This window comes from Rhinoderma darwinii, chromosome 10 (genome assembly GCF_050947455.1).
Source record: "Rhinoderma darwinii isolate aRhiDar2 chromosome 10, aRhiDar2.hap1, whole genome shotgun sequence".
NCBI classification, from domain to species: Eukaryota; Metazoa; Chordata; class Amphibia; order Anura; family Rhinodermatidae; genus Rhinoderma; species Rhinoderma darwinii.
In genome coordinates, this window is record NC_134696.1 from 45,162,743 (window position 1) to 45,176,991 (window position 14,249).

At 42.3% G+C, this 14,249-nt stretch overlaps 1 protein-coding gene across 1 annotated transcript in view; it reads left to right on the forward strand.

Annotated features, from left to right (window-relative positions):
* The window catches only part of LIN7B (lin-7 cell polarity scaffold B), a 43,631-nt gene extending 29,765 nt beyond the window's left edge, over positions 1–13,866 (forward strand). Inside the window, exon 6 of the mRNA XM_075839822.1 lies at positions 7,405–13,866. Coding sequence (XP_075695937.1) covers positions 7,405–7,426 — 22 coding nt within the window. The 3' untranslated portion in view covers positions 7,427–13,866. The remainder of the gene's footprint in view (positions 1–7,404) is intronic.
* The last annotated feature ends 383 nt before the right edge of the window (positions 13,867–14,249 follow it).

A 14,249-nucleotide genomic window follows, 5' to 3' on the forward strand; every position in this document is an offset into this window, starting at 1 on the left:
TCAGACTTCACACATATCCATTTGACCATTACAGTCCTGACAAAGAACCTGATTATTACAGGACCCCTTTTTAGTTGTTATAGCGTCTTTCTTCCCCTGTTTGTTACAATAATTTTTTGGCTGCATGCCACTGGGCTTCCGCTCTGCCCTCTGAGTTCCTTATTACCAGGACTTAACCGCAGAAGTCCTTGTGGTACTAAAAGTACTACAGGATATTACCTACGAATATCCAACCAACCTTTATGTTACCTACGGACAGACTCTGCCACCTACGGGCAGTTTGTAGTACGTTTCTGTCACCTACGGACAGATTGTGTCACCTACGGACAGGAGATCAAAAAGGGTTATGGGTGACCATCAGGTTCCTCACCCCCCTGCAACCTAGCTACCCCTTGTGGGATAGTTAACCCCTTCCCGACATTTGACGTACATGTACGTCATGGAAAGTACTGACTTCCCGCATCTTGCCGTACATGTACGTCAAACGTTTGGCACCGGCTCAGAAGCTGAGCCGGTCCCATCATCACCGGATCTCAGCTGTATCTTACAGCTGACATCCGACTGTAACGGCGGGGACCGAAATTAGCTTCGATCCCCGCCATTAACCCCTTAAGTGCAGCGCTCAAACGCGATCGCTGCACTTAAGGTGTTTGCAGCTCATCGGAACCCCAGTAATGAAATTGCCGGGGTTCCGGTGGCTGCAATGGCAACCGGAGGCCTAATACTGGCCTCCCGGTCTGCCTAGCACCGAAGCCGGTCAAGATCCGCCCGGCGGCGGAGCCTGATCGGCTTCCGTAGCTGCCGGCAAGATGGCGCCGGGTCAGGAGCTGATCCGGCGTCATCAGCGGTGGAAGTCAGCTGTACTGTACAGCTGACATCCACCTGTAACGGCAGGAACCGGAGCTAGCTCCGATCCCTGCCATTAACCCCTTCGATGCAGCAATCGAAAGCGATTGCTGCATCGTAGCGGTTACAAGCAGATCGCCAGCCCTGACAGGCAATCGGGACTGGCGACTGCTGTTATGGCAACAGGAGACACAATGGTCTCCTGCTCTGCCATTACGGAAGCCGATTTAGGCCCCGCCGGGAGGCGAAGCCTAAACGGCTTGCTGTCAGTGAATGACTGACAGATCTAATACATTGCACTACATAGGTAGTGCAATGTATTAGAAAAAAAAAAATCTGACCGTTGGACCTTCAAGTCCCCTAGTGGGACTTGAGAAAAAGTGTAAAAAAAGTATAAAAAAGTGTAAAAAAAAGTGCAAAAAATAAAAGTTTGAAAACAATAAAAGTTTCAAGTAATCAAATAACACACAATCCCCCTTTTACTCTTATCAAGTCCTTTATTATTGAAAAATAATAATAAACCATATGTATTTGGTATCGCCACGACCGTAACGACCGGAGGTATCAAAATATTATATTATTTATTGCACGCGGTGAACAGCGTAAAAAAAACCCGTAAAAAACGTTACCAGAGTTTCTGTTTTTTAGTCACTTTGCCCTACAAATATTACAATAAAAAGTGATCAAAAAGTCGCACGTATCCAAAAATGGTACCTATAAAAACTATAGCTCGTCCCGCAAAAAACAAGCCCTCATACAACTCCGTCGACAAAAAAATTAAAACGTTATGGTTCTCACAACTTGGCGACAGAAAAAATACATTCTTTTTACAAAAGTAATTTTATTGTGCAAAAAGTTGTAAAACATAAAAAAGTTCTATAAATGAGGTATCGCCGGAATCGTACTGACCCGCAGAATAAAGGTAACATGTAGTTTATAATGCGTGGTGAACTCTGTATAAAAAAAAACCAAAAAAAGCTGTGCCAGAATTGCGTTTTTTGGTTTACCTGGCATCCCAAAAAATAGGATAAAAGGTGATCAAAAAGTCACATGTACCCCAAAATGGTACCAATAATAACTACAGCTCGTCCCGCAACAAACCAGCCCTCATACCGCTACGTCTATGAAAAATAAAATTAGTTATGGCTCCAATAAGTCAGGAAATAAAAAAATATGCAGTTGTGCCCGAGGAGAACATTTCTTCTGTTTCAAGAGGCGATTTATCAAGGACCTAAAATTAGGGAACCAGGAAGGGAGGGCCCAATCATATCCGATGGAAGCGACGGTGCCCGTATTATACCAGGATAATACTTTCCCAGCAAAATTCCCCAAACTACAAAGGCGCGGAGTGTGGACCAAAAGGGGGATAAGAAATGACACCATTTATCAGTGCGACACCGGCCTGTGCAGAAAGGATTGCTTCACAGCGTAACACACATCTATGGATTATTTTTATTTTTTTATACCACCTGACTATGCCCCTTATATACTCCGCCCCGCTTACATGTACCCCCACATTATAAAACACCAGCAATACTCAAACAAATATAGTACCAAGCAAAATCCGCTCTCCAAAAGCCAAATGGTGCTCCCTCGGCCCTGAACCCTACAGCGTGCCCAAACAGCAGTTTCCTTCAACATATATGGCACCGTCATACCCGTGAGAACCCTTTTAACAATTTTTGTGGTGTGTGTCTCCAGCGTCATAAGCTGGGCATGACATATTTGCCACTGAATGGCATATCTAGGGAAAAATATAAATTTTTAATTTGCACCATCCGCAGCGCATTCATTTATGGAAAAGACCTGTGGGGTGAAAATGCTCACTACACCCCTTAATAAATGCCTTGAGGGGTGCAGTTCCATAATGGGGTCACTTATCAGGGGTTTCTTTTTATTATTTCACATCTGAGCCTCTGCAGTTGTGAACCAATACTTTGTAAATCGCCAAATTAGGCCTCCACTCCGCATGGTACTCTTCACTTCTGAGCCCTGTCATATGTCCAGACAAAAGATTAGGGCCACATGTAGGGTGTTTCTAAAACCGGGAAACACCGCATAATAATTAGAGAGCTGTCTTGTTATGGTGGCACAAGCCGGGCACCACATATTGGCATATCTATGGAAAAAAATCCCATTTTCACTCTGCAACATTGAGCGCACACTAATTTCTACAAAACACCTGCAGGGTTAAAATGCTTACTACACCCCTTGGTAAATGCATTGAGGGGTGTAGTTTACAAAATGGGGTCACTTCTGGGGGGTTTCCACTGTTTTGGGCCCACAGGTGCCCAGAAACCAATCCAGCAACATCTGCACTCCAAATGGCGGTCCTTCCCTTCTGAGCCCTGCCGTTTGCCCAAACAGCAGTTTATGACCACATATGGGGTATTGCCGTACTCGGGAGAAATAGCTTTACAAATGTTGGGTTCTTTTTTTCCTTTATTTGTTGAGAAAATGAAAAAATTTGCGCTAAAGCTACGTCTTATTGAAGAAAAAGGACTGTTTTTATTTTCACTGCCTAATTCTAATAAATTCTATGAAACATCTGTGGGGTCAAAATGCTCACTACACCCCTAGATGCATTCTTCAAGAGGTGTAGTTTCCTAAATGGAGTCCCTTTTTGGGCGTTTTCATTGTTTTGTCCCCTCAGGGGCTTTGCAAATGTGACCTGGCCTCCGCAAATCATTCCTGCTAAATGTGATCTCAAAAAGTCAAATAGTGCTCTTTCCCTTCTAAGCCCTGCCGTGTGTCCAAACAGCCGTTTATTACCACATGTGGGGTATTGTTTTACTCGGGAGAAATTGCTTTACAAATTTTGTGGTGCTTTTTCTCCTTTAGTCCTTCTGGAAATGAGAAAAAATTAGCTAAACCTACATTTTCTTTGAAAAAATGTAGATTATTATTTTCAGGGCCTACTTCCAATAATTTCTGCAAAAAAACTGTGGTGTCAAATCGCTCACTATACCCCTAGATAATTTCCTCAATGGGTGTTGTTTCCAAAATGGGGTCACTTGTGGGGGGTTTCCACTGTTTTGTCCCCTCAGGGGCTTTGTAAATGTAACATGGCCTCCGCAAACCATTCCTGCTAAATTTGAGTTCCAAAAGCCAAATGGCGCTCTTTCCCTTCTCAGCCTCGCCGTGTGTCCAAACAGCCGTTTATTACCACATGTGGGGTACTGTTTTACTCGGGAGAAATTTCTTTACAAATTTTATGGTGATTTTTCTCCTTTAGTCCTTGTGGAAATGAAAAAAAATTAGCTAAACCTACATTTTGTTTGAAAAAATGTAGATTTTCATTTTCACAGCCTACTTGCAAAAATTTCTGCAAAAAACCTGTGGGGTCAAAATGCTCACTATACCCCTAGATAATTTCCTCAAGGGGTATAGTTTCCAAAATGGGGTCACTTGTTTGGGGTTTTCACTGTTTTGTCCCCTCAGGGGCTTTGTAAATGTGACATGGCCTCCGCAAACCATTCCTGCTAAATGTGAACTCCAAAAGCCAAATGGCGCTCTTTCCCTTCTCAGCCACGCCGTGTCTCCAAACAACCGTTTATTACCACATGTGAGGTATTGTTTTACTCGGGAGAAATTGCTTTACAAATTTTGCGGTGCTTTTTCTCCTTTAGTCCTTGTGGAAATGAGAAAAAAAATCGCTAAACCTACATTTTCTTTGAAGAAATGTTGATTTTAATTTTCACGGCCTACTTCCAATAATTTCTGTAAAAAACCTGTGCGGTGAAAATGCTCACTACACCCCTAGATAATTTCCTTGAGGTGTCTAGTTTCCCAGATGGGGTCACTTTTGGGGGATTTTGACTGTTTTGGCACCGCAAGAGCCCTTCAAACCTGACATGGTGCCTAAAATATATTCTAACAAAAATAAGGCCCCAAAATCCACTAGGTGCTCCTTTGCTTCTGAGGCCGGTGTTTCAGTCCAGTAGCACGCTACGGCCACATGTGGGATATTTCCTAAAACTGCAAAAACTGGGCAACAAATATTGAGTTGCATTTCTCTGGTAAAACCTTCTGTGTTATAAAAAAAATTGTATTAAAAATGTATTTCTGCAGAAAAATATGAAATTTGTAAATTTCACCTCTACTTTGCTTTAATTCCTGTGAAATGTTTAAAGGGTTAAGACATTTTCTAAATGCTGTTTTGAATACTTTGAGGGGTGAAGTTTTTAAAATGGGGTGACTTTTTTGGGGTTTCTAATATATAAGGCCCTCAAAACCACTTCACAACTGAACTGGCCCCTGTAAAAATAGCCTTTTGAAATTTTCTTGAAAATGTGAGAAATTGCTGCTAAAGTTCTAAGCCTTGTGAGGTCATAGAAAAATAAAAGGATGTTCAAAAAACGATGCCAATCTAAAGTAGACATATGGGGGATGTTAATTAGCAACAATTTTGTGTATTATAACTGCCTGTCTTACAAGCAGATACATTTAAATTGAGAAAAATGCTAATTTTTGCAATTTTTCGCTAAATTTTGGTGTTTTTCACAATTAAATACTGAACATATCGAGCAAATTTTGCCAGTAACATAAAGTCCAATGTGTCACGAGAAAACAATCTCAGAATCGCTTGGATAGGTGAAAGCATTCCGGAGTTATTACCACATAAAGTGACACATGTCAGATTTGAAAAATGAGGCTCTGTCAGGAAGGTCAAAAGTGGCTAAAGAGGGAAGGGGTTAAACTTAGATTTTTGAGTGTCAGTCTAGGCAGACTGGAGCACAGAAGATCTCTCTAAGCCTCAGCGAGCCACTTGTGCCTGACCACTTCCGGCCCTTCTGGTTCAAAGGATTAGGGAATAGGTCAGAGGCCAAATCTCCTTTTGGAGAGGGCGGATAGGCCACATTTGAGTGAGCACTTTTTGTGTGACAGACTGCACTTGGGTGAAGAGAGCACGATCTCTGTCTTTCAAAGACTGAAAAAAATATGTATTTACAAAGTTACTTAACAGTTAATGTACATTATATGCGTATAGATGGTAAAATGGTATACACTATTTAATACACCTGTTACCACAACCATGTGGACTAAAAAGAGCGGATTCCCATGTCTGCAATTATAAAACTAATTCAATTGCACATGTCTTCACTCAGTTTAGAGTAATATCTCGTGGCTCATTTCCCTTCTGTTGTGTATACATCTGTATTGTAGCTGTTCACGTATTTCATAGGCAACTTATACAATTAATTCATGTCTTCCACCTCATCGAGAACATGACTGTGTCAGAGATTATTGTGCTCTCCTATAAAAACACTTCACTTCCACACCATTTACCTTTCCTTCCGCACAGTTTATAATCCTGCTCACAAGCACTTTTAAAACCTCCAGAGTCATATATGAAAAGTTCTGTAAATAATATATTCTCTACATTTCATTATAAGGATTTAAAGGAGCTAAAAAGTCCTAGGATACATAGTGCTGGTTCTAGAAGTATGGGGAGCCTTTAAATAACACCTTTAAATATTTAATTTTATGAGACTTACCATGGGGCATAATAAAATATCCTTATGCAGGTCCAGATAATAAATTTTTTTTTAATGCCCCAAAAAAACACAAAGCCAATGAGAACATATGGAGCATTGCGGGGACCTCTACACTCATATTGAGTACTACACACACGCAGACTATTTTCCAGAACCCAATACAACCTATATAACTATAGGTGCCGCAACTCACTTTTTAATGTGTGCCCAGTCGGAAGGAGCCTGCCCTCTTGGCACTTCTGATTAGCTGTGAGGATGGAGGGGCAACAATACATACATACAGCATGCAATCCATGGGCAGACATAGACAGCAGAGGGCTATTGTGCAAGAACAGTATATGAGCTACTTAGTTTACAATCCGAGCATCCCCATTATCGTAGAGTATTCCCTTCTGTCTGTCCAACAATCACCCAGTAATTGTGATAATAGAAACGCATTTATTAGGATGCGGCTAGCTGCTTGTTGGGTGGAGTCACACATAGCGGTTTGCTGCATTTTCATGCGTTTTTGGTGGCGTTTTTATCAGACTAAAATTAGTGGCAAATATTTTTTGTTTGGCGTAAAGTACATTCTGCCAACAGGACCATATTAATGCCTAAGCACCTGTGGTCCATGCAAAATATGTTCATGTCACGCAGAATGTCTAAATATGATTTTTCTTTTGCTGTGGAGGCATCAGTTAGCACGGAACACGAAACAGAGATATAATGTGTGTATATAATATTTTTTTTACATGTCGGTTTCCTTTTTTTAAAAAAAAGGCCATTTTCGAGGCACACACTTCGTTTCTGCATTGGCGGTACATACAGTGCAGCGGGGTGTGTGCTTTGTAGCAGCTGCAATCAATGCGAGATAAAGGTCGGATAAATGTCATAAATTATTACAGTTTTCAGAAAGTGATAGAGTACAGCCCCCTCCCCCAGAGAAGAGAATAACCAGGGAGATCCCCCTAGTAGTGTGTTTATGTATATTAGGATTTCTTTGCATTGTTTGCTATAGCAATACTATACTTTATTCTTGTTTATACTTTCTTCTTCAACATCTTATATTGCTTCCTAGGTCTCTTGAGTCTCGAGGATAATTATCTCTTCTCGTGTACGTCCCAGAGAATTTATGAGCTCCGGACGCTCCACCATGTATTTATTGACACAACTCATCTCGTGTACAGTATTTATTTTAGCTGTGTTTGTATGAGAGTGTATCAGGGGCACATGATGATGTGTGGAGGATGTTGTGAGGAGCTTGGGGTGAAAGGGGAACGCACAGTACAGTTGATAGGTACCATGTTTTGAATGCCTTTGAATTTTAGTCCTTTTTAAGTTTATAAAAGAAAGCCTGTATCTTCTGAAGCTAATCAATATTGCCTTTACAAGTGTGTTGCAAACACACATTTATTGTTAGGAGGCATTATCTTATAAGGCCTCATGCACACGACCGTAGTGGTATGCACGGCCGTGATTTGCGGCTCGGACGGCCGCGGAGTGTCACCCGCGTGCATTAATTTCTATGAGCCTGGACCGCAAAACACGGCCGTAATAAGACATGTCCGTTCTTTTTGCTGTCCAGGCTCCTGGGTCATGCACGGACCGTGGAAACCACGGTCGTGTGAATGGGCCCATTGAAATGAATGGGGCCACAATTCACCTGCAGATTTGCGGGTGAATTGCGGCCGCAAAAATACGTTCGTGTGCATGGGGCCTAAGAGTAAGGAAATCCTGATCTGTCTCTGATGAAATGTTACTGAGATGGTGCCTCATATTAAAGAGTCAGGGTCAGTTCACACGTTACGTAAATACTGCAGAATTTCCGCAACGGATTTAAATACGGAAAATCCGCAGCAAAAACAGTAGCAGCAAAGTGGATGAGATAAAACAAACCTCATCCACACGCTGCGGAAAAACTTCTCAGAAATTGAGCTGCGGTGCAGAATATTTTTCCGCAGCATGTCAATTGTATTTGTATAAACGCTGCTTATTTGTTGTGGGTTTTTCTTATTGAATTTAATCTGGAGGTAAAACCCACAACAAATAGCAATTGTTTTTTTTTTTTTGCAGCAGGTTTGCAGCAATTCCACCGCAAAAAAACATAACTCAGATAAAAAAAAAACAACTTACCCAGGAGTCTGTGTTTCTTCCTCCAGGCTGGCCTTCCTGGGATGACGTTTCATTTCATGTGACCGAGGCAGCCAATCACAGGCTGTAGCGGCGGTCACATGGGATGAAACTTCATCCCAAGAGGCCGGCCTGGAAGATGTCAGAGGGTCAGCCTCCTGGTATTTTTGTATTATTATTATTATTATATTTTTCTCTGGAGCTGTGATATTCTTCCTGGCCTCCTGGGATGACGGCCGCTACAACCAATCACAGGATGCAGTAGTCTCCTGGGATGAAATGTCATCCCAGGAGGCTAGCCTGCCAGCAGTCCGGCTAAGTGCTGCGGTTTTACGCAGTGTACATTCCGGCCAAAATCTGCACCACAGTTTGGTGCGGTTTTTTGCCCAGAATTCCCGATTACGCAGTGTTTCTGCCCAGTGTGAACTCAGCCTTATGGTGAGCACATTGGGGTACAAACTATGATCAGGATTTGATCTATGTTTCCCATAACCACTCCAAAGATATTATATAATATAATACATAGTTACAATAAGGTTACCAGTACACTGCTCTTAAAATAGTGATTAGAAAAGACTCCTGGGAGGGCTTGCCAGGGAGAAAGGGAGACAATTGTCCTTTGGGGCACTCTTTCAATTATAGGATAGCATTGAGTCAAGTGTCCTTTGTATGCTGCTTCTCATCCACTCAACAAGGCACAGATACTATATAGGCTTTTAAAGGGTTGTCTTATAGTTTTGGGGTTTTATGTAATGAAAGTTCCCTGAAAAAAGAGTGTTGCCAATAGCAATCAAGCAGAGTTCAGCTTGACACTTCTGCCTGAGCCCGCATGACATGCATCATTCCGCAGGCCATGACCTAGTGCTATGTTTTCTCTAAAACGCAGCAGCCCTTTGGAGTTAAACATAGTTGATTATGACTTTGGTTAGGTGCGGCATGACCTTAGTGACAGGTTTCCTTTAGAGCGTATCTATAATTATATTTTTTTGCATAAACTAGCTGCTTCCAGGATCCTAGCTGCTTCCACCTACCAGGAGCCTGTAGTTCTCTTTCCCTGCCTGCAAGCTCTTTGTAACTGTATAGAAACCCTTTTCAGTTGCCAAAAAATCAGCCTAATGCAAAATCGTACATAGGAGAGGTAGGAGGGGGATGCAGCTGCATTCTCTCTCCCATTCTCTCTCCCTCAGTGTGTGTGTGAAAGGTAAGGAGGAGCAGCAGATGGGAGACATCTGATTGGTTCAGAGCAAACAACACAGCTCTTACATCACACCATGAAGTGCCCACCCACTCGGCAAGCATGGGGAGAGAAAACGAGCGTTTACATGAACCAGCAGGGAGTAGGCTATAGACCTGCTACATCTAATACACATCTATAGCTGCCTAAGGAGGGATTGGGATTATGGTAGGTGCACTTTAGTTATTTTCATGTTCTGAAATTGTCTATAACAAAGTTTAAATAGCAGAGATGTAACTTTCTAAATCTGTAACAGTTCCCCCACCTACAGGGCTGTATTTGCTACTAGGCACTGGGAGTGCAGTGCCGAAAGAATCCAGCAGGGGGGTTTGCAGGATCCTTTTTATTTATTTTTTTAATTATTGTTAAAAATTTATCTTGTGACCTGACCGGCCACCAGTCAGGTCACTCACAGGACAGGGGGATGCGCTTCTTAGGCTGTAAGACACGCCCCTTGTTAATGGATTGGCCAGAACTGCTCACGTGAGCAGCTGTGGCCAATACACGAATAGTGGGTGTGTCTTAGACTTGGATGGCAGAGCAGGACAGTACGGCACTGCAGCAGGTCAGGTAAGTAAATGTTCAATAACGTTAATTCATGTATTTTGATACTAAGCTGTGTGGCCACACAGCTTAGTATTGTTAGACATGAACATAGTAAGCGAGGTTGCGGCTGTGTAATACAGCCATTGCCCCGCTCCTGACAAGAGTGCGTGCACGGTTAGCATGATGTGATTCGTCCAGTGCTGCGCAAATGCCCGCCGGCACCGAAGACAGAACATGGCGGACGCACTGCAAAACACCCCCATATTCTGTCTCCAGTACCCGACCATTTGTAGTGATGGCGGGACACCGGGCGGCCGCTAGGCTGCTGCTTTATTGAATCTGGCTGGTTATGAAAAATGGGGGGGACCCCACGTTGTTTTTTTTAAATAAATAGTTAACCAGCAGGATACAACACAGCAGCAGCAGGCTAGTATTACCAGGGTGGGAAGGGCCATTATTTTTAGGCTTTCCCAGGCTAATAATACCAGCTCGCTGTCTCCCCAATACCCGACCATCACTACAGATGGTCGGGTACTGGATTGTACCCTGCTCTTCCCGGCACCCCTGGTGGCAGTGGGTACCGGGGTAATAATAAGGGGTTAGTGTTAGCCTCTTCACCGGCTAACACTAAGCCCCTCCTTAGTAATGGACGCGGTCTATCAGACTGCCACCATTACTAAGGCAGTTGTAAAGAAGTTAAAAAAAAACACCAACACAGAAAAAATATTTTATTGAAATAAAAGCCCCCCACACACCCCTCTTTAACCATTTTATTAAAAATAAAAGCACCATAATCAAAGTAGTCCTCGAATCCAATGTAGTCCAATGACCAAACCTGTAAAAAAACACACAAAAAAACAAAACACATTTGTAACACTAAGGGTATGTGCACACAAAAAATCAAATTTGTCTCAAAATACGGAGCTGTTTTAAAGGGAAAACAGCTCCTGATTTTCAGACGTTTTTTAAGCCACTCGCGATTGTCGCAGCGTTTTTTTTAAAATATCCTTTTTATTGTCAGTTTTCACATTTTCTTACAAACATTTCACGTAAGAGTTACATCATGAGTGCGCAGCACTAAACTGTCATGGGATTAACTTTTAAATTAAATTCAACATAACATATAAACACACCAACATAGAAACATGGCATAATTGTCGATCTTCAGATGGACCAAACAAACATGACTCCCCCAACTCCAACACCACCTAGATCATCAATGAGTTTCCACTCATCATTTCTCCCCCAGCTGGTTCACAGTTGCATCCTCCCTAAAACGCCTGCCAAGAGCTGCGTGCAGTAGCACTTTGTGTACTGGAAAGGCCTAACAATTTCCGCTATTTCGGCTGTTGTACATTGCGTTTCTATAAATACTTGCCACTTATCAAATAGCTTCTTGGTTCCCGTTTCCTTCCGCCTTTCCACCTCCACCCTCTCAAGAACCAATAACTGTTTCAGCCGTGACACAATCAATTCTAACCCCGGCGTGTCTGCCTCTAATCGCAGCGTTTTTTACGGCCATTTTTGGAGCTGTTTTTCTATAGAGTCTATGAAAAAGGGCTCCAAAAACGGCTGAAGAAGTGACATGCACTTCTTTTTTGCGCCTGTTTTTTTACGTGTCCGTTTTGAAAATCTCTGCTTCCGATTTTTCAGCCGTTTTTTGGTACATTCACGGCCCAAAAACTGTCTGAAAACACTCCGTATGAACATACCCTTATACGTAAAAAAGCAAAACCATTATTATACTTACCTTTCTGGGTCTGTAACAGTAAACTAATCAGTGTCAGCTCTAAGCTGTCATTGGTTAGTTTACTTCATATGGTCCCAGATTACCTCAGTTCATTGGCCTACTTTTAATAGTAGGACAAAGCACTGATGTAACCTGCAGGGCGTAATTTGCTCCAGTCGGGAAGGGGGCTGCAGGAGGGGTAAACAGCTCCAAAAATGGCCGTAAAAAATAATAAACTGTGACCTAATCAATAATAGGGGAAATGGGCCCCAGTGTTCATGTGGGGGGCAGGGGAGGGAATGTTAATGGGGTAGCACTAAGCATTTATTTTAGGGTATGTCCACACATAGCGTAAACACTGCGGATTTTACGCAACGGATTTCATTGCGAAAAGTCCGCAGCATAATACAGTAGAAGCAAAGTTCATGAGATGTGAACAAATCTCATCCACACGCTGCATAAAAAACCCACGAAAAAACGTTAATAAATTGACCTGCAGTGCATTTTTTTTAATCCGCAGCATGTCAATTTATGCTGCGGGATCGCTGGTTTTCTGTTGCAGGTTTTCTCTATTGAATTCATTGGGGAGGTAAAACCTGCAACAATTATCACATGTTGTAATTTTTGCAGCGAAAAACCTGCGTTATCGGGGGCGTCAGCACTAAAAGTGCTTAGGGCAGCACCAACTCCAAATACGGCCCTGCCCACCTACCATGTCCCATCTGCGTCTTAATTGGCAGAGGAGCCTTTAGGCCCCCTTAGGCACCAGGGTTCATGTGTGACTGCTGCTTCTGCACCTTCCTATAGCTACACCCACTTATACAGAATGTCCCTCGTGCTATCTGATAAATGTCTCAGTGCAAATGTAAACATATTTCTATGGGTAAACTGTGATTTTGTGAAAAGATTGTCCTGACAGACCGCATACATATTGTAGCACGCAGAGATGTACACTTTGTGTGTATGCGTGCCATGATCCCACCATTGTGTAGATAATTATCTGAACGTGATTATTATTCACCTCTATACATGCAGATGCAATCTGTGGTTTCATAACCACAAACATAATAGCCATTTAAAGTGAATAATAAACGGGGAGAATCTTTGAGGCTCCTATTAACATATTAGTTATTGCAGAGAAAGATTGGAATTAATCACATGACCCGCACCCTCAGCAGGAGATATAATGTTGTCTTTCTAACAGCAGGTTGGTAAAATAGAGTAGAATGTAACACATTTCTTCCTGTTGCCTCTCTACAATTTTATTTACTTAAAGGAAAACTGATTAAGTGGAGTTTAAAAAGAAGAAATAATTGTAATTATTTAAAGGGCACTGGCCCTCACTGTACAGGATGCCCTAAAGTTAAAGGTTGTCTCTCATGAAAACAATCCCTGTGCGTATGCCCTATTAGGACATATGGACATCAAAGAGTGGGATCCCCCTACTCTGGACTCTCCTCTATGAGCCAGAGTGGCTCTTCATCTGAATGAGTGCCATTCAATACTTCGCTGCAAGGGATATGCCTGGCGCAGACAGGGAGCCAGACAAGTAGCTGCGGAAGTAGCTGCAATCTGAAAGGGTAAAAGAGGCAAATTCCCTGGGGTCACCAACACTACATTCCCACTTCAAGCTTTCTACTCTAGTCTTACTCTCTGACAGGTCATCTCACATTTATATCAATGTGATGGTTGTGGTATTATTTGGGCACTGTAGAAGAAGTACTATGCACACCATTTGGAGTAAATGCAAAGAATTATTTCTTTTCATGCCAGTGTGGACATTTCGGTCTAATCCTAGACCTTCCTCAGGCACTATGGTATGCTGGAACCTGTGTCTCCACAGCGGTTAGCCATGATTCTATAGCACCGTCACGCAGGTTCTATCATAACAATTACCTGAGGAAGGTCTAGGGTTAGACCGAAACTTCCACACTGGCATGAAAATAAATAATTCTTTGCATTTACTCCAAGTGGTGGGCATAGTACTTCTACATTGATATCGGGTTGGGCCCCTACTTATGCACCCATCAGAACCTAGTGCCATCTGAACCGCTACAAAATTATTTGGGCACTGTTATTGGGTTATTTGGTACTGTATGGTAGTATTATGTAGGCAGAAATGTTCTGTATAGATTTGTGAATTAAGTACTATTGTGCTGGGAATGAATTACTAATATGAAGCATAAGTTTAAGTATCTAACAAAACAAATTAACCAATCAGAAATAATCAGTCATCTCTCTGGTAGAGTGCCAAGTCATGAGAGCTAGCATCTGGTTGGCTGAT